At 38.0% G+C, this 21,258-nt stretch overlaps 2 protein-coding genes across 4 annotated transcripts in view; one reads left to right on the top strand and one right to left on the bottom strand.

Annotated features, from left to right (window-relative positions):
* Positions 1-12,297, top strand: part of CCDC38 (coiled-coil domain containing 38) — a 49,041-nt gene extending 36,744 nt beyond the window's left edge. Inside the window, exons 13-17 of one of the 3 annotated variants that reach the window (XM_047742126.1) lie at positions 1,119-1,254; positions 5,151-5,336; positions 6,352-6,557; positions 8,526-8,619; positions 11,291-12,297. In XM_047742126.1, coding sequence (XP_047598082.1) covers positions 1,119-1,254; positions 5,151-5,336; positions 6,352-6,557; positions 8,526-8,619; positions 11,291-11,404 — 736 coding nt within the window. In that variant the 3' untranslated portion in view covers positions 11,405-12,297. Of the gene's footprint in view, positions 1-1,118; positions 1,255-5,150; positions 5,337-6,351; positions 6,558-8,525; positions 8,620-11,290 lie in introns of those variants that run through there. The other 2 variants (XM_047742127.1, XM_047742128.1) reach the window with 2 other exon arrangements.
* Positions 12,298-12,434: 137 nt separating this feature from the next.
* Positions 12,435-20,855, bottom strand: SNRPF (small nuclear ribonucleoprotein polypeptide F). The gene is made up of 5 exons (XM_047741545.1): positions 20,826-20,855; positions 19,040-19,474; positions 17,044-17,169; positions 13,166-13,230; positions 12,435-12,566 (listed from the first exon to the last, which is right to left on the bottom strand). The coding sequence occupies exons 1-5, from the start codon at positions 20,853-20,855 to the stop codon at positions 12,500-12,502; spliced, it is 723 nt and encodes a 240-aa protein (XP_047597501.1). The 3' UTR covers positions 12,435-12,499.
* Between the last annotated feature and the right edge of the window lie 403 nt (positions 20,856-21,258).

Here is a 21,258-nt window from a genome sequence, read left to right as displayed (position 1 = left end):
ACACAGAATAGACTGACTTTCATTTTAGTCTCTACTTCCTTTCACTTGTCAAAATATTTTCCTAACTACCAATAATAAAAGGTAGTTTGAAAGATTTTATAAAGAATTATCAGGTACTGTCTTAATTTTTTTCTTATTGAAATAGAGTTGACACACGTGTTACATTAGTTTCAGGCATACAGCACAGTGACCCCACAACTCATTAGGTTTTGTTTGGGGCAGTTTTCACTCTGCCATCCTACGAATCAAATCAGGCTTTGGATGATAATGCTAACCCATGCATTTTCCCTGGTCTGACTCTCAACAAAGTTATGTGCCTCAAATATTGTAGCATTTTATAATGTATATATGTAGATAGAGCTGGCATCTCATAAAAGGGATTTCTGTTGGGGGAAGGAGGCTGGATTTGATGACTCACAAAACACCTTCTGTAAAATTTCATATAATTGGAAGTAATATTGGAAGCTACTGGCCAATAGCTTCGAATTGCAGAGACTAAATGCGTTTATCTACCCATTATAAAAATGTATAAAGCCTTTTTAGGAAGTTTTCTGGGGCAAAAGATGGCAGTCTTTTCAAATAGTAGGTGAAACTACACTGAACTTTGGAACAAATTAACTTACTCAAAAGTTAAGACCCTACAAATCATGATTTTATAGCCACCCCATTACCACTAGTGTATCCTTTCACCCTTGTCTCCTCTCTCTCAATCCTTACCACATATGGTGCTCTCGCCCTGACATATGTGAGTTTTGGGGACGATGTGGGTAGGTTGGGCAGGAAAAAGGGATCTATGTCAGAACAGAATCTATCTCTAGATCACATCACAACTTGGCTTCCTGAGACATCATCTCTGCCATTATTTGGAGGGTTTCAGGGGAACCACAGGAAGAAAATGCTTCCTGGTGGAAGTTAAAAGCAGCATATATGCATTTACTATTCTCATTTTACCTGAAAAGTTGCATGTAATTTGATGAAGTCTTAGACTATGAACTTGTATTTGGCTTGCTAGACATAGGATGTTGATACATGATATGGAAAGTGTTGAAAGTCCTGACTGATGATTTATTTCTAAACCAGAAATTACAGACAAGGGTCTCTTTCTTCTTTTGCCATAGAAATAGCAACATAGAGTTTCTTCTGAAGCACAAGGAAATGCTTAAGGCTAGCTGTGAGAGAGAAGAGGAAAAAGCAGCAGAACTGGAATTAAGGTCCAGGCTATTTAGTTTTGGAGAATTTCAGTCAGACACTCAGGTAATCCTTCTTTGCCTATGGTAATTTTATTTTGGCTCATATTAATAATAATGTGCATTCCCTGTCCACTAAGCATTGGAGTGGGGAGTTAAAGCACACCACAAATCCTAGGCTGATGACAGAGGCAGAAAACCAGCTTGGGATTATCGTGCCAGTATGCAATGATCAATTTACAGAGTAGAAAGCATTCAAAATGGCAATGGGACTCTCTTAAAATGTTGCTCTAATTATTACAAGGTCTGATACTGACCTCCCCCCCATAGATACATTTCTTTTAGTCAGAGCATATATACATGAAGTAGTTCATTGCTTCATACCATTTTGATAGTAATTTGAAGAGCAAATAATTAATAGGGGAAGCACTGAATCAAAACTGAATGGAGTATCTGCCCAGCACTGAGCCTCTAACAGATTTTGGCTTCTCTTGCATATGTAGATCCATTATTGGAGCCCCTGTGACGCACATTTATGTACTATTTAACTGCACATCTCTCCCAGCTGGGTGCAAATCCCTTCAGGGCAGGGATTGTATGAGCCTTCCTAGTTAGATATGTTAAGTGTCCCTATAAAGTAGGTGCTCAATAAATGTTTGTTGAATGAATGATTAGTTTCTAGACCCACAACAAACTCCCACTAGCATTGATTTCCTTGTAAACAATCTCAAATGAAATAAAAATTCACATCTCATCTGTGAGGCTAATAAAACATTTATGGTTACGAACTTGATTTTCAAACAGAGGTAGATTTGGGGGAATTCACTCAGAAGACTGTCCTCCCTAACCATAGGATGGGTAAGGTTACAAAAGCCAAAGTTATTTATGACTCGTTCACACACACACATTTCCTAGGGTGGTAGAGTAAGTATCCTGAGTTAGGAGGGAAAGGGGTCATGCACTGCTAGAGCACAGTGTGATTGACAGCCACGTTTCAGTTCTTCAGTGTTGGCTTTTTCTAAACCTTGTGTGCGGTAAAATACATGTAACAGAATTTACCATTTAACCATTCTAAGTGTACAGTTAAGGGACATTAGGTATATCTGCAGTGTTGGGTAACCATCACCACCATCTATTTACAGAGTTTTTCATTATCCCAAATAGAAACTCTGTATCCATTAAACAATCTTCCTGGCCTTTGGTAATTTTTATCCTACTTTCTGTCTCTATAAATTTGCCTATTTTCAGGTACCTCACATAAATGGAATCATACAATAGTTGTCCTTTTGTGCCTGGCTTCTTTCACTTAGCATCATGTTTTCAAGGTTCATCCATGTTGTAGCATGTGTCAGAATTTAATTGCTTTTAGGGCTGAATAATATTCTACTGTATTTACATTCCACATTCGGTTTATCCATTTCTCTGCTGATGAACATTTGGGGTGCTTCCACCCTTCAGTTGTTTTAAATAATTCTGAAACTGACTGACACAAAAAAAGGTCAGATAAATATCAGCGATGTTTCCCTCTCCCCCAACCAAACCCCCTTCATCCAAGTTTAGGAGAGCTATATAAAACAGTAACATTTTCAATACTCTTAAATGTCAAGGCAACTGGATCCCTAAACACAAATTGATCTGAAAATTACTTTTTAAAAGATAAATTTGGGTCACAGGTATAATTTTGGTATTCAAGTATTGCACAGTCTGGGAAAATAGGCCTAATAATTCATAGTGTGTCCTAGAGATGTGAAATGCTAGTGTAGAAAAGGGGGGACAGAGCAGGAAAGTTGGCAGGGGAAAAATATTCTTAGAATCACTCCCATTCTTTCAGATGGGCAAAACATAATCCTTTATGAGTAAACAGTTTTATCTAATTTTGATATTCATAAATCATCATAGTTACTTTGGATTTGTAATGGTAAAATCAGTATTTTATTCTTTCTAAACTTCCACACTCCTAACTACTTAATCCCTAAAAACATTTTTGATTCAATATTTTACTTTTTTTTTTTTTTTAAGATTTTATTTATCAGAGAGAGAAAGAGAGAGAGAGAGAGAAGCATGAGATGGGGAGGGTCAGAGGGAGAAGCGGACTTCCTGCTGAGCGAGGATCTGGATGTAGGACTCTGATCCTGGGACTCCATGATCTTGACCTGGAGACACTTAATGAAGACAGGCACTTTAACCAACAGAGCCACCCCAGGCATCCTTAATATTTTAAAATAAAATTTAAAATTCAAATATAACGTAATATTGAAAAGCACACAAATTATAAGGTAATTATAAATTAGCTCTTAAAAAATTCCCTCACAGTGAATATACTCATGTAACACCCCTCCAACCTGGATTAGGGAATAGATTATAACACACCTCAGAAGCCTCCCTCACGCCCCCTTTCCTGTCTCTGCTATCCCTCAAAGGGGATTGTGGTCACAAACCTGACTTCTCTTACCATCAATTAGCTTTCATGTTTTGAACTTTATTTAAATGGAATCATGTAGTATGTCTGGCTTCTATTTCTCAAAATTGTATTTGTGAGATTCATCCACGTTATTTGGTGTAGCAGTTACATTTTCATTGAACATGAAATGGAATGTAAGCTACTGCACAATCTGCAGGATGTATTAATCTCTTGTTTCTTTCTTTCAAACAGGGAGCTGATCTAGTTCAATTGGGAGTTATTTGCAGTCAGCACACAGGCTTGAACTACAAAAACTTAAAATGACAGAGACAGCTCCTGCTCCTATCCAAATTTGATATAATCACTCCTAAACATCACTCTGGTCAGATCACTTCCCATTCACTGTTGGAAGGCATCCAGTCCTTACTCAGCCCAGTTTCCGGTCTCCCACAATTTTGGCCCACTCTACCTCTCCAAACAGCAAGAGCTCCTCCCATCTTTGGCAGCCTCCCAGGCAAGCCCTTCTTTGAGGGACTCTGGGCTGCGTCTGCCATCTAGTGGCAGCTCCGGAGATTGGACACTTTTCACTCTGTCATCGGAAGGCCTGTACTATGAGCTCCCTTTTTCCTTTGCCCTTTTGCTCTGTTGGGCCAGGCCCTCAATCTTTCTCATACGAGTATTTATTCCTTAACCTCATTCCCTAATCCTATTTCTTCTGCTGTTCTTACCTTGTTATCTTAAGAAAACATCTCTCTTTGTCTTTTCCTTTCCTTTTCACAAGGAGAACTTAAAAAAAAAAAGGCATTCTGGAAAAAAGACATCCTGAAAGGCTACTGCCCATCTACTCCTAAAACTCTGAAGTGTTCAAGAGCTCTCCTTCAGAAATTTTCATTAACTACTAACCGTTCTTATTAAAGTTGCTTTTTTCTCAGAACCAGGGTTCAAAATATTTTTAAAAATAGGACTCCCACTGCAGCAAAATTGTTTTTACATAACCAATACATACTTCTCCTTGATGGGTGGGTTGCTTTTATTTTCCCTTTTATAGTTTTCTGTATTTCTGAAGTTTTCTAAAAGGAATACACTGATATAAATAGGAAATATAATAAATGTTATGTAGAAAGGGAGAGCAAAAAAGAGCTTTATGGCAAACAGGCCTTTTGCTTTTTTCTTTTAATAATATTACTTTGTGGTTCTCCCAGTTTTCTAAAAGGACCATTTTTTAAAGTTTTGAATTTTAATTCCAGTGAACAAAGTTTTACCAGTTTCAGGTATAAAAAGGAACATGTTTTAAATATAAACAGGAAACACATAAGTGTCAGAGAAGAAAAGGGGTGCTTAGTGGTAAACAGTACCATCAGAAAGGTGGTTAAACCAGGAGGTGGGAAAGACAAGCTGTTGGAAGTAAACTATTAGTAACAGGTCTTGACTTGTAATTAAGTGTTGGTGGCTCTGTAAGGAGACTGTGATTCCAGGAGGGGTTTCCCATGGCTCCTGGAGCCACATCTGTCTTGAGTGTTATTTATCGTTGGCTTCATGATGATTCTCATCTTCTTGAGCAGAATCAGGAATTGGGGCAGGATGCTACCTGGAGAACGATTTACTTTGCCCAGCAGTTTATTGAGATCCTCTTAACTGCGAATGCCAAATTCACGGTGGAGAAAGAGGCTGAAAGTTTTTTGGTCCCGAAACACGTTACCTACCAGCTCGAGCGTATCTACCAACAGTTAAGACGGCGCAGTGGCCAGGTACAGGGATCAGCAAGGTTTGGCCTAAGCGTATGCTTAGACCAGAATACTGCAACGGCTTTCCAATGGCAAGAGAGAAAATTAAACTCCTTGAAAGACTTTGTAGGCCAGCCTGGCAATCTGTTTGCTTGTAACTTTTTTTTCCCTCTGAGTATGCATTCAGTCATTTATTCAGCAAACATTTATTAAGTGCATAGTTATGAGCAAGGTGCTGCTTTAGGTATAAATGTCAACATAAGAAATAACTCCTACCCTCCAGTTGCTTACAGTCTAGAAGGGGAAATAAGGCAAGTATACAAATAGCTTTCACATAGGATGACTGTAGTTTCAGCAATGAATAGTAAGTGCAAAAGAAAACAAAACAAACCACCACCAAAGCTCCCACCCTGTGTTGCAAGGAAGTGCACTAGCTTGGCAAAAAACAAAAAGGATTTAAAATGTATATATCCGTTGCCTCTACCTGAATGCTCATGGAATCAGATACACAAAAACACTCAAGCAAAAAGATACAGTCATACTAAAATTGCTTTTTATACCTAGACTGCAATATCTTTAACAGAAAATAGTCCAAGATGTTACTACAGTATAATTCTGACTATAAATTATATTGCTGCTGCATTTTCTCACTGTTCTATGTTATACTGAAGTTTTTCTTTTATTTTAAAGATGATTTATTTATTAGAGAGAGAGAGAGAGAGGGCATGAGCGGGGGAAGGGGCAGAGGGAGGAGAGAGACAAGCAGACTCCCTGTTGAGCAAGCAGGGAGCCTGCCCTGCAGCACGTGGGCTCAATCTCAGGACTCTGAGATCATGACCTGAGCCGAAGTCAGGCCCTTAACTGACTGAGCCACCCAGGCAACCCCATTAAAGTTTTTCTTTTAAAAAGGAAGTATGTAGTAGCATATAAGAGCCTTTTCATTTTAAGATAGTAAAATGGAATTTTACATTTATTGAATGAACAAGAAAATGGTGATGAGATGTTATGTTTTCTGTTCCCTTTTTCTTTTCAATCTCAGGAAAAACTGATAGACTCTCTTAGTAAAAAAATTAATCAAGTATACAGAGTCTGCATTGGAGATGCTGATGTTGGCAGCCTCAACCCGGTTCAAAAGCTGGTAAAAGTAGAGTCTCGCCTGGTAGAACTGAGTGATCTCATTGAATCCATGCCCAAAGAAAATGTGGAGGCAATTGAGAGGATAAAACAGAAAGAACGGCGGCAAAAGTACAGTCAATGTCTTATGATAGAAGTGTAGTGAGCGACTTAATGAGATGAGAAACGATCTTTGCTGGGATTCCACAACACTGAGCAAGCCCCTATTACATGGCAAGGATCAGGATAAAGATGCAGTAGACCCAAACCCAGACGTGCCCTTCTCAGAGTGATTATTACTTAATGTGGAAGACACACTCATCAAATATTCTTATGAAATAATGTGTCATTACCAATAATGAGCATTGTGAATAAGAGTTCACTGGGGCAACTGATCTAGTTTGAGATGGATAAAGGGTCATTTTAGCTTGAAAAAGATGGATTTTCAGAATGAGTATTCACTACTTATTATTTTTTGAAGAGGTATCTCTTGCAATTGTAGTGGAGGGCCCAAAGCCTAGAATTAAGAGCCCTTCACTGCAAGACTTTATATAAAAGAATTGTTTGAAAGTCAAGAGCCATGCAATGAGGGTTTTTCTTAGTGCATAACTAGCAACGCTTACACACAGCATCTACACACTTACTCATTCATTCCTCAAGACAACTTCATGAGAATTATCAACCCTGGAACAGCACCCTCTCCTCACCCCGACATACCCACATCCTTGCCTACCTGCCTTTCCAGGAGAATGTACTGATTTGCAAACTTCTATATCAAGTTAAATAAGGATAACTACCTTTGAGGCAATGATTATAATGATCCCTATATATATGATCCCTAGTATAATGTAGCATGTAAAGAATGCTTATAGGTGGACTATTGTTCCTGTCATAACAACAATAACAAACAAAGTTAAGAGGCAGACTAGCACTATGGCTGACCTGCTTGGCTTCAATGCAGGTTCCGCCATTTACAACTTCTGTGATCTTAGGCAGGGTAAATAACCTTTCATAAGTCTCAGTTTATCTGTAAAATGGCAGTAATAATGGCACTTATCTCAAAGGGTTTGTGCTTGGCACATAGTAAGTATTCAAATATTAAGCATTAATGTTAGATATTTTGTTATTGCTTACTGGTTGGTATATGGGGGGATATTGTTTTCCCCATATCAGAACAAAGTCCAGAATATATTAAGGTGATCCTGATGGGATTTTATTAAATATAAAGCAAAATTTTTTTTAAATTACAAAAAATTCCTCCTGTAAGATGACCTATGACCAATTACATTAACAGCACTTGCATCTTTTCTGCAGTCAGAAATATATTCTCACTGAATTGTAATTACAACTTATTTTCAGGTGTGATGTATGAACCTAGTTCCAATTGTTTATGCTTATCAAAAAGAGAATTTTGTTTTTCCCAGATACATAACACCTAATTTTGCATAAAAAATGTTCAGTAAATGTCATGCTTGTAACTGTGTAAATCCATAAAATAGTTATCACTTATTGAGGCTCTATTCTGTACCAGGCATTCGCCTGGGCAGTTAACATGGGTCATTTCATTTAATTTTATCCTCACAACAACCCTGAAGAGAACAAGAAAAAAAGCATTTCTTGGTCTTAATTTCAGGATACCATTGAGAAAGATTAACTGGAAAAGTACACTTTTGTGGTAACTCATTGAACTGTATACACTGTGGTTTGTGCACTTTTCTGTACACTATACTTTAGTAAAAAGGCTAATGGGGGGGGTCTGGGTGTTAATTCAAGAGGCCTTGTACACATTAACTGTAAAGTGCTAAAATGTAAGTGGGGTGACAAAAAGGCTTTGCTGAGGTGCTTGTTCTAGACCAAGATCTAGGTAGATTTTAATTCTTCAAAATGGTGACAAGTTTTCTCCCATTTTAACACAAATGGGATCTGTTGCTGAGATTTCACCGGAATATTCAAATGTCATAGTATGGGTGAAGGTGAATTATTATGTGAGCTTTTAGGGAGATTTTATAATATTTAGGAAGTCTATTACCCAAAAATAATACAGGTCTTCTTTTACTTTCTGTGATTTATAGTTACAAGAATGTTTTCCTTTTTTGACAGGTTACGTGAAGAGAAAATGAAAGAAAAACAAAAACACCAGGAGGAAAGGCTAAGAGCTGCTCTGGAAAGAGCAGTAGCACAACCGAAGAAAAAGGTTTGTGTTTTATTACCAATAGGTCCAGCTACATCAATATGTGAGTGCTCCTGTGGTGTAAAAACAAAATACCTAATTCATGTAATTTATCCAGCTTTGATTGGTCTCTCTCTGATTCCTTGTTACTCTGAGGATAATTCAAATTTCTGGGTCTACGGTTCTCCCTTAGACCCACTCTTTTTAGTAAAAGAAACCTTTCTTCCCCTCTCCTCTTGTTCTTTAGCTCCTGGTTCATGAAGCCAGATAATTTTTTCTTTAATTATTTGAATAGGTAATAACAAGCATACGGCTCAAAGTTCAAAAGATACAATAATATTTAGTGGAAGTAAATCATCCTTAGTTCCCCTCCCTGGATGCAACATCTTAAAGTTTCATCTGCATCCTTCTGGAAATATTCTATTTATTTATGTATATCTTCTTCTTACATATAATAGCCATGAGCCCTGCTACTTTCTTTCTTTTTTTTTTTTTTAAGATTTTTTATTTATTTATTTGACAGAGAGAGATCACAAGTAGATGGAGAGGCAGGCAGAGAGAGAGAGAGGGAAGCAGGATCTCTGCCGAGCAGAGAACCCGATGCGGGACTCGATCCCAGGACCCTGAGATCATGACCTGAGCCGAAGGCAGCGGCTTAACCCACTGAGCCACCCAGGCGCCCAGCCCTGCTACTTTCAATCAACAATGGAGACAGCAAATCCAGAGAACTGCATATAATTGGGAGGGTCTTCTAATCCTCACTTTGTGAAAAATAATGAGATTAATAGTTGATGTTAAAATGATTTACCCAGAATCGCTTTAGATTTAGCAGCAGGTTCAGCATCAGAAGTCAAAGTTCTTCATATTGCAAGATTACCTAACCAATGAGAAGCATGGGATTAGGCAGTCACTGAGTACATGGGGTCCATGACTTCCCACTGGGTATGGAGGGCCTTGTGTTTCTGTATGCCATTGTCCTCTGGGTTAGGGTCTGAAATATACTTGGGGAAGCTAATTTTATGGTTATCTACAAAGCTACTATGGACTCTTACCACAGTAATAGCTAAACTATGGTGAATGCTTATTGTGTGCCTCATAACCAACTTTTGAGGTAAGTACTTGAAGAAGTTTCTGAAATACAGTAACTGTTAATATACATGTCAAAAGGTGCTGATTATCTTAATTTCATTTAAATAAGCATGTCAACTTAAAAAGGGTCTGGCTTCTCTAGTTCAGCTTTTCCTATGAAGACCTGACTTGTCCTCTTTCTCCCAAAGGCAAATTAACCATTCATCACCCTTCCATGTAAACATACTAAGTTCACCAAATTGAAATGTATTTTTAATACATCCAGCTTTCCTTCTAGACCATGAGTGAGTTCTTATGACCTTTGTGTCCCCAGTGCCTGGTACACAGAGGAGATTCAATAAATGCTTATTGAATTAGCAGACTAAAAATGAGAGTGAAAACTAAAATGGGAAGAAAAATGAAAAAAATGATACCCATCTGATCAGCTGACAATGTAATAAGACCTCTAACAAAAGTTCTTATCAGTGAGGGTACTTTATCATTGGCAACTCTCTCAGACAGTATTAATAACAAAGACCACCAAAAGAACATTGAGACAAAAAAACAAAATCTGACATTAAGAAAGGAATTTGGGGATTCCAGTCCCAAAGAACATTTCTGTTAATAAAATGATGGGGAGGACTGCCACTGTTCGTTCTCAAAGGCCAGGAATGTCAAATTCTGCAATGCAGGGGACAGTCTCACATAGTGATAGTGCCCCTTTTGAGACACAGTGGAGATATTCCATCAAATCTGATTTTCAGGGACGCCTGGGTGGCTCAGTCATTAAGTGTCTGCCTTCAGCTCCGGTCATGATCTCAGGGTCCCGGGACGGAGTCCCGCACTGGGCTCCCTGCTCAGTAGGGAGCCTGCCTCTCCCTCTGCCCTCCCCCCTGTTTGTGTGCATTCTGTCTCTCAAATAAATAAAATCTTTAAAAAAAAAAAAAATCTCATTTTCAACAGAGTAATTTTCTCATCCATTTCTTTTACACAAATTCATATATAGAAGCAAAACCAAATAAATACTTAAAGGAGGGGGGGAAAGACTAAAAAAGAAAAATAATTAGTATAATAAACTTGAGCATATACCCCAGAGAATGAATAGGTACAAATCAAGGGCTTTCCCTAAGCCTCTCCTGGTGGGAACACATCTAAGGGCCAACAGGATTACTAGTGTTGAAGATATACATGGTTTTCTCAAATTTTTGTCTAACAGAATTTTTAAATGCCAGTCAACTGGTATTCAGCAGAGGAAAATGATCTATCCTAACCAATGGAGGAGAAATTTTGCTATGGCACTGAGAAATGAAATGTTGGCCTCAAACGTGGTGCTTTTCTAGGCCGACCACTTCTGAAACATAGGCTTTTTGATACTAACTAAATCTCCTGACTTTCCCATATAACCTAACTGCTCTGTCTCCTGCATGCTGTGGTGCTTTATTTGTTACTTAACCCTACCTAGCATGCTGGACACCCATTAGGTCATCAATCCCTATGTAACTGTGATTATTTACTATTTTGAGTCATGTTATTCCTTGGAAAAATCATGTTAATGTTATTATTTTACTGATGGTTCAACAGAAAATAGTTATGCTAAAAAATATTAAGTATTTTTCTTTTGTTTCAGCTGGGAAGACGACTTGTCTATCGCTCAAAACCTCCATCTGCTAACAAACATGAACTACTTTTAGTCAAGGATGTAAGAACAAAATCACTAGAGGATGAATATTTTTTCACTTGAATAGAAGCAGTAAGACATTTATTACGAGAATATTTTAGGCATATTTTGTAGATTCTGTTTTCCATTAATGGCAATATTCTGCCCCATATGCTGGCCTAACCAATTTGAGGATGACCACACTTATTCTAGTGGTTGTAGGATTGGGAATGGGAGTTATTTTCCTCTGTTGAAGGCTTTTATTATCATATACTAAGTAAAATTCCATACAGCTGAACATTTTTACCCTTGAGTTGTCCCAGTTGGATACACATCCAAAGTTTACCTTACAGGTGTAACTATGTGGTGAATTACTTGCTAAAGTGCAACAATGGCATTCTCGGACAACTGGGGACTTTAAATGGTCTAATTTGTTTTTAACCAGTCCACAGTTCATAGTATACATTTTATCACTGTGGAGAATACATTTTAACAATGTATGATTCTAAATGGTTTTGAGGAGTCTAAAACATAAATGAAAACCACTAGTATATTCTCAGAATTTAACTGTGAGACTGGTTTTTAATTCACATTAAGGAGTTCTGTTGAGAACACTTAATTCTTGCAAGTGAACAAACCATATACTTTTAGCCTAAATATCAATTCACAGTTTCTACTGTGCGCTATATCCACAATCATTTTAATTTTCAGATGATGTTTCAATTTTAGCTATAACATGTACATTACTTAGATTATACTGACAGAATTAACATGTAATTTGTTGACTATGTAAAATAAAACAGTATATATTAATTCTAAGAAAATATTTAACTTTATACATGTCAAAAGTTGTTCAAAAATAACTTTAAAAGAGTTGTTTTTAAAAGGTCTCAGTTAATATATAATTACAAGAAAAGGACTGAAATTCACCTTCATAAATGTTTATGAAGCAAAAAAATTTTCCCTGTAGAAAAAAAGAGAGTACTGAGCTTACAAAAGAAAACCAATTTGAATGAAGCTGCGTGGCTCTTAAAGTATTAATTCTGAATAATCTTTCAATTGTTTCAACATTTGAGCTCTACATTTAAATATCTGAATATGAATATTTCATGAGTCAAGTTGAAAAAAAAAAGTTTATTGTCTAGAAATATATATAAAAAAAGTTCCCCACAAAAGATGCTATTCTCTCATTTCCCCATCTTCTTCTTCTTCTTCAACACCCCTGATATAAAGGACATTATTACACCTGTAAACAGAAAAACAATCCATTTTGTTGTTCCAACTGGAAACCACATTAAGATCTGAATTACTATTGCTAGATATTTTTGGTTACAAAAATACTGAATGCTAAATTTACAGTGTATCATTTCTTTCTTTTTAAAAAATGTTTTTACCATTGATTTGTTAAAAAGCACTTGGCACTTATTCACCCAGTGGATGTTACAAAATAGTATCTTTATGATCTTCCAAAAGGAATGACTCAAATTTGAAAATGTGACTCTAGTTCAAGAAAATGAATAAAATAAAAATCTCTAACTCCAGGCAGATCCAAGTAAACTTCAAAACCAAGCTCTTGCAACTAAAACCACTAAAAAAGGTTACAGCTAAGAGCTAGAAAGTTTAATATCATCACTAGAAAAACCTTACAGATGAGTAACTCCAAAAAATTTCCATTTTCTTGGACAAATTTAAGGATTTCAAAATTCTTTAAGTCTAATTATAGAATATGTTAAATTAATAGTGATTTAAACAAAGTAATTCTGAAATTGAGGCACTAGTCTATTTAAACAGGTATTTCTAATGCTCTCTAGTCACTCCTTATATATACTACTGCTGTTTTGTTACCTTATTAAAACTTCACCCAAATGTCCAGACAATGCTCCATCTATGTATTCTTCTGTGTTTGCAAGCTTTAAATCAAAAGAAAATATATTAGTATAACACAGGAGGAAAATAGTATAGCACTACCTAAAAAATTATTAGGTAATACTGGTGAAATAACTTATTAACTGAGACCTTGCTATACCAATAATTATCTATAATTGATAGATTAGCTTTTACTACTGCAGTACCTTTGGGTTTTATATAAACATTCTGTAAAGTTAACACTGATGGATGTAGAATATATAATAAAGCTTGTTTCAACATAATTTTTTAAATCTGTTATGTAACATTTCTATTAGACATTAAAACAGTATATTAAAGAAGACAGTCTCCAATTTATGAATAAGTTATGATTTTAAAGCTTTCCAAAAATTCAGTTGCAAAACGTTACAAAATTCAGAGCACAAAATCTACAGCTAAAATATCAAATACTCTTATATAGTCAAGACCCAAACCAAAGAACTGAACAGTAATTTTTTAAAATTACGTGCTAATAGAACAAAATAAGTTAAGAGAAAGTTAAACAATCCAGAGTTACCTTTATAGTTATTTCAGGAAACTAATTTTACAACAAAATGTTTAGGTTTCCTTCCATATATAAGTAATAAACTTTGTTACTTTTAAAAACCATAATCACTCAAAAGGCTCTCTATGTCTACCTTTCCAACCTTTTTATCATTTTTCCCCTACGTCATTTTGCTTCAGCCTTTTTTTTTTTTTAAATTTTATTTATTTATTTAAGAGAGAGAAAGTGACAGACAGCACAAGTGGGGAGGAGAGGGAGAAGCGCAGGGCTCAATCCCAGGGCCCTGGGATCACCGCCTTAACCTAAGCCGAAGGCAGACACTTAACCAACTGAGCCACCCAGGCACCTGTGCTTTGGCCTTCTTGCCATGCCTTGAATACACCAAGCAAGGTCCTGCCCCAAGGCCTATGTACTTACGGCTTCCTTAAACTGAGAGGCTCTTCCTTTGATACTCTCTTCAGTTGCACACTCAATCCTCTCTCTGCTTAAATTCATTCCCTCAGAGAACCTTTCCCTGGCTATCCTATCTAACACTGCACACTCTTGTCACTACCCGTTTTTGCTTTCTTTTTCTCAGTAGTGTCTATCATTACCTGATATTGCATTACATTGCCATCTGCCACTATTACAACACAAACTCCTCCAAAGTAGTGACTTAGTTTTGTTCATTGCTATATACACAGAGCCAACCACATGAGCTCTTAATAAATGTTTGCTGAGTAAACAAATTAAAAACGTCATTAATGTGGCTACTCACATACATTTCATAACTCTAGCAGCTCAAAAGAACTACATTACTTCTAAAATCAAATATTCAGTGGGTATTCTTTCTTTTTTCTTTTATTGAGATATAATTCCCATAGCATAAAATTCATTTTTACAGTGTACAAGTCAGTGGTTTTTAATATATTCATAAAGTTGTATAATCACCACCACTAAGTCTGGAACTGAGCAGAATAGTACACTCTTCAGATCTTTCTATGGCCTTCGTATATGATTCCTGCTTGAGGAATCCACACTCTGTAAGAACTTTGGGTACCTAAGCATCATCTGTTCAAGTAGTAACCTCTTAAATTAAGGAAAATCTCAGCTTTCTGCCTACAAGTGCCTCTATTAGTACTTTTCCTACAAGTACTCCACTATGAAATACCTGGGAGTCATGCTGGGACTGACTACCCATTTAAGTAACCTTTAAAATCCACCTGCCATCAATCAGTCACATAAATACTATGCTTCAGGAAAATAAAACTTCAAATTCCTTCATTGAAAACCTGGCTGGAAACTACTACAATTAAGCAACAAAGAAATAAAACACCCCAGTTTTGGTTTTTTTTTTTTAAGATTTTATTTATTTATTTGACAGAGATCACAAGTAGGCAGAGAGGCAGGCAGAGAGAGAAGGGGGGAAGCAGGCTCCCTGCTGACCAGAGAGCCCGATGCAGGGCTCAATCCCAGGAACCTGAGATCATGACCTGAGTCGAAGGCAGAGAGGCTTAACCACCCAGGCACCCCAAAACACCCCAGTTTTTAAATGAGCAAAGGACATGAACAGGCATTTCTCAAAAAAAAAAAAAAAAAAAATATATATATATATATATATATATATAAATAAATGGCCAATAAGCACATAAAAATCCCAGTATCACTAATCATTGAATTAATGCAAATAAAAACCACGAGATATTTTATACTCATGAGGATGCCTATTATCAAAGAAACTGAAAAAAACAGGCATTGGTGAGGATGTGAAGAAACTGGAACCTGTATGCTTTGCTGGTTCAATGTAAAATGATACAGCTGCTAGAGAAAACAGTCCGGCAGGACGCCTGGGTGGCTCAGTTGGTTGAGCTACTGCCTTAGGCTCAGGTCGTGATCCTGGAGTCGTGGGACTGGACTGGATCCTACCGGAGTGGGCTCCCTGCTCAGCAGGGAGCCAGCTTCTCCCGCTAACCCTTCCCCTTCTCATGCGCTCTCTCTCATTCTCCCTCTCAAATAAAAAAAACAAAGAAAGACAGAAAACAGTATGGCGGTCCCTCAAAAACTTAATTAATGTATAATCTAGCAATTCCACTTTTGGATATACATCCAAAAGAAGTGAAAGCAGAACCTCTAATAGATATTTGTACACCCATGTTCATTGCATTATTCACAACAGCCAGAAGGTGGAAAACAATTCAAATGTCTATCAACAGATGAATGGATTAAAATGTGATACATACATAAATGGAATTATTATTTCAGTCATTAAAAGGAATGAAATTCTGATACATGTTACAACATGGATGAACCTTAAAAATATTATGCTAAATGAAATAAGTCAGACACAAAAGGACAAATACTGTAAGATTCCACTTATATGAGCTAGAACAGAAACAGAAAGAATAACATTTACCAGGGAACAGGCAAAAGAGGAGTTACTTTTTAATGGGTACAGTTTCAGTTAGGGACAATATAAGAGTTTCAGAAATTGGTAATGGCGATAGATGCACAATAATGTGAATGAACTTAATGCCACTGAGTTCTACACTTGAAAATGGTCAAAGTGGTAAATTTTATGTTAGATATATTTTACCACAATTACAAAAACAAAACAAGGGGTGCCTGGGTGGCTCAGTCAGTTAAGCATCTGACTCTTGATTTCAGCTCAGGTCACAATCTCAGCATCATGAGATGGAGCTGCATGTTGGGCTCAAAGCTCAGCAGGGAGTCTGCTTGAGATTCTCTCTTCCCTCTACCTGGTCCCCACTGCCCCCCCCAAATAAATAAATCTTTAAAAACAAAAACAACAACACCCATCCTAAACATTTATAGAAGCTTGCTTAACAGACATTCAGTCAGTTCCTTTGGTTTGGCCTGTCCACTTCTTCGAGAAATCCTTTTACTGAATTACTTTGATATTATGTCTTTAGGATTCATTAAAAGACTTAAGAAATTCACTTGAAAAATTTCTTTCATTAAAAAAATAAAAAAGAAAAACTTCAGAGCTAAATGTTGTGAGTGTTTTGCCTTTTCTGCAAAAAAAACCCCCAAAAACCTCATTTGTGTTTCCCTTATGCCACCGTGACTCCCAATATTTGAGTTCTTTTTATTTTAACCACTAGAAGTCAATTCTGTGGCTGAATTTTGGTTTTACAGGTTTCATACACAGTTTATCATAGATATAACATCCTTCCTGAACTTGACTTTATTTCTGAATTTTGTTTTATGTCTGTCAGTTTGGTTGATTGCATTCTTATAAATCACAGTAAACCTTTGAGGAGTTAAGGCAAAGCAAAATAAATACAATTTAATGATTCTTATAGCTTTAGCTTACCTGCATGTTCATATAGCCATCTACAGATACCAGGTAGCCTTTGTACTCCATTCCCCACTTAAGTTTCACCATTACTGGCTTTCCTGTTAATCCATTCAGGAAAGGTTTGGGATTGAGAGGCAAACTCTGCACAAAGAACAATAACAAGACTCAATCAATTACTTTTCCTTAGCTCAGTTTCCGTTACCTAATCCCCTCTACCAAATCACCAATATTTTATGGTATCCAAATAAAGCAAGCTCTGGACTCACTTGCACTTTACTACATAATTTTCACTTATATTTGTTGAAAAGCCTAAGAGAAATTTAAATACACAGTTAGGGAATTTCATTCTGCATTCACTTAAACAATGAACACCTACTATACATTACTCATTGTTTCAGGCTATAAAGAAACAAAAGTAAAAGCAGTGGGGGAAAAAAATGCAGATTATACTCCTTGTCCTCGAGCTCACAGGAGGAAGAGAGGCAAAACACATACAGACAGACATTACATTGCAATGTAGTAAGAGGAGATATGCTATGTACAAAGGTACCAAGTCAATCCAGAGTCAAAAGGAGAGGTTGCCCAAAATAAAGAATGCCTCCAGTTTAAAGGATGAGAGGTATTTCCAGAGGGGAAAGGGGCTGTTCTAGGTAGAAGAGGCTACCTATGTAAAAGGATGGAAGGGTAAAGCAACAAGGCAATCTCACAGACAAACAGAACAATTCAGAGATGTCATAGTCCAAATATGAGGCTACAGAGGGAAGGAGGGGGCAGATGGCATTTGACAGCTTTCACTTGAATTTCAGGAGCTTGGTCTGGTGGGTCTTATTTGACTTAGCAAAGCTGCCTATACATATGGGCAATCATTTAATGTTTGTTTATTCAGCAAACCAGTAGTAGTATCCCCTAGTGAATTCAGACTTTTCCTTGTCTCATCTGCTCACCCATCAGCCCAAAGACAGAAAAAAACCAAGAAACTTGACTACTGAAGTTCTTTAGATAAGCATATTCAGAGTGATGTCAAAGAACATAGGAGCTACTGCAATGACTTCCTAAGAGGTTTTACTTGTCTTTCTCCAACTTATGCACACGTCAAGTATTTTTACCATGGGCTATCTCTGCTTAAAATGCCTCGATAGCTTTCAACTGCACTTTTAAGTAAAATCCAGACCTCCTGACATGACCTAAAAGATCTGCCCGACCCTATCTCATAACCACTGTTCTTGCAAGCTTAATGGCTTTCTCTCAATTCCTCCAACTGGTCAAGCTTTCTTTCCGGCCTTGGAGTCTATGCTCCTGTTCCCCGTCCTTTGTACACTCTTCCTCTTGCTCTTTAAGGGGCTGGCTTTCGTATTTCCTATCACGTAGGTTTCTGGATCCCATCCAGAGCACATCCCATCCCTGAGCACTCTTCCAGTGTACCATCGCGCATCTTCATAGCATCCCGTTTGCTCTCTTCTTAGCACTTCACATTATTTGCAATTACATGTTGATACTATTTAGATAGATAGAACCTGTCTTTCATACCCGACTGAGTAAATCTCAAGCGGGGTCCGCGTCAGTACTTTTCACCGTATATTCTGACGCCTACTACAGCATCTGGTAGGTAGCAGGAAATATTTGGTCAACGAACAAATAAATGCTCCAGTGCTTGCCCTCTGCATTCCAAAGGGCTGCGGGGCTAAGAATCCCAACATGATGAAATGAAAGAAAGCCGATTCTGGGCGTGATAAGTGAAACCTGAAAACCGCTTCATCTTTAAACCGACCCTGCGGTTTCAGAATGCAAGGATACCTCAGGCTCACATTCAAACGAAGAGGGTAAGGGGCCGGGCACTTAGGGGAAGGGCATCAGAAAGAGAGCGCGCGCCTCAAATCCCCAGAGCAGGGAGAACGGGGCTGTGGACCGGGTGCGCGGCTCCTCACGCGGATGAATGGGAAACGCGCGAGTCAACCACCAGGCCCGGCAAGCTGGTCACCGTTCTCTCTTGCTCTCTCTTTTTCCTCCTTACCATCGCGACTACAAGCAAATGTTGCAGGTAACTCGCCGCGGAGCCAGGTGTAGTCCGTCCCTCGTGACTGGAGTAACTCCCGCTGGGCGCGAATCGCGGAGTTTCCAGAGAAATGGCCGCCAAACAGCAGCGTAACCTTTCACCTCCGACTACAGATCTCTCAGCTTCTGTGATTGGGTACAGAGAGACGCGTCCTGATTGGAGGAAATGGCTGAGCAGTGTTTCCTGGCAACCAGCGGTAGCACTGTCGTTTGAGCCTTCTGCGCGGCGCACAGCCCTGTGGGAAACTTCAGTAGCCCGGCTTGCGGTAAGGGGTCCTGGATAGGCTGCGAATGCAGGGAGCCGGTCCGGGTTTCTTGTCCTTGTCTGCTCAGCTGCCTGGAGGGTTCGGCCGTGTACCCTGTACAGAGCAGATGTGATTTCTTGCCTGCCTAGCTAAAAGGGGTTTCTTCTCATTTTACACCAATGAGGACGGATTCTTGGCTCTTGCTCACTTTCCCACAGATTCTGTGATTTGGGGGCTCCTATTCCACAGTCCCCTTCTCTATTTTGTAACGCTTATTTCAGCCCACTTTAAAGGAAGGGGGAGAAGCAGAACTAAACTAAGGTGAAACTCACCAGAGAAAGTCAAATACAGAATGTGGTTCAGAGGAGATCAAATTGATTCTAGAATATAGTGTGGTGGTCTCCCTGCAGATCTGTTTCTTTCACGTTGCCACCAGGGACCCGGCGGTGTCTTTAATCCTTCGGGTTTGAAGGATTTAATCAACGGTATTAATCAGAATCTCATTTCATCTCTGATCTGAAATGCTAAAGGCAGGTCTTGGAGAATAAGCACTTTGAGAAGTGCTGGGTTTTATTTTTGTTTCCGTTTTGTTTTTGCGGCCCTAAGAAAATGGATTTGGAATTGAGGTTTGAATGTTGCATATGGAGGCATTACGGAGTCGTGGGTAAGACTTTGGAGGCAGCTTGAGTTCAGAACCTCTGTCCATCACTTAGGGATTGTGCTGGGTAGTTTCTTAACTAAGGCCTTTGTCTCCTCCTTAAGACCTTTGTTTACTTAGCGACAAATGGCCTCAAAACCAGTACTCTCCTAGGGTTTGTGAGAAATAATGTGAAAGAGGTTGGGACTTAAGAGCTAGTGAATGTTTACTGTTATTTTTAATGTCCTTGAAGATGGTGGAGAATACTGACAAAATACAGTAGTTTTTAGTGTAATTTATGCCGAACAGTTGGAATTATTTACCCCAGAGTTCAATGGATTTTCCCTTAGTTTGACCATCCCTTAATGAACATTTAGCCTTTGTACAGACTTTGCGTTCCTATTATTTGCCGGCCTCCTTCAGTTGCTATAATGGAAGTCTTACTATACAGCCTGTGATTTGGGTGTTATGCTCCCATTTTAGAGATGAGGAAAATGGCTCAGCAGGTAACTTGACAAGGGCTACATAGCGGGCTTTTACTCTGAAAACTCTGCTTTTTCTACTTCATAAAGTTACCTTTCAAAAGCTCAACATGCGCTTTAAAAGTGTGATTTAAAAAAAAAAAAAACGTTTTCTCAGTGAAGTGAAACAAAGTATTACCATAACCTTTGTAAACATAGCTGTATTTAAAGTTGTTGTTGTTTGTTTGTGTTTTTTAAGTAGGCTCCACACCCAATTCAGGCCTTGAACTCACAACCCTGAGATCATGACCTGAGCCAAGATCAAGTCAGATGCAAAACTGCCTGAGCCACCCAAGTGACCCTAAAGTTGGTTTTTATCCTCATGTTAAATATTAATCTTACCTTTTTGAAAATAAGTGGGCATAAGGCCATTAGTACTTTTTGAATTTTAAAAACCATATGTACATTTTTGTGAGAATTTGGAAATACAGGAAGTTCTAAAACAAACAACTAATATCACCAAAGAAAACAACTTCACTTTTTGGTGCACTATTTATTGTAACATATGCACTTTAAAAAGAAAAAAAAGAAAATCTACATAGAGTTTTTAGCTTGTTTTCTTCACTTTATATTGAGCAAATGCTCAGGTAATTAAATATTCTTCTAAGGGCGCCTGGGTGGCTCAGTGGATTAAGCCTCTGCCTTGGGCTCAGGTCATGATCCCAGGGTCCTGGGATCGAGTCCTGCATTGGGCTCTCTGTTCAGCGGGGAGCCTGCTTCCCTCTCTGTCTCTCTGCCTGCCTCTCTGCCTACTTGTGATCTGTCTCTTTATTTA

This window comes from Lutra lutra, chromosome 8, assembly GCF_902655055.1.
Source record: "Lutra lutra chromosome 8, mLutLut1.2, whole genome shotgun sequence".
Lineage (NCBI taxonomy): Eukaryota > Metazoa > Chordata > Mammalia > Carnivora > Mustelidae > Lutra > Lutra lutra.
Note: the sequence above shows the minus strand (reverse complement) of the source record. Positions and strands in the feature narration are given on the sequence as shown.

Bases quoted from the DNA above. Each gene is read 5' to 3' on its own strand.
- SNRPF (XM_047741545.1), bottom strand. From the start codon at position 20,855: ATGGCCTTATGCCCACTTATTTTCAAAAAG. The intron at 13,231-17,043 runs GTAAGCTAAAGC...TTTGATTTAAAG, and splicing joins ATGGCTATATGAACATGCAG to CTTGCAAACACAGAAGAATA. The intron at 12,567-13,165 runs GTAACAAAACAG...TTCTGTTTACAG, and splicing joins TTGGGTGAAGTTTTAATAAG to GTGTAATAATGTCCTTTATA.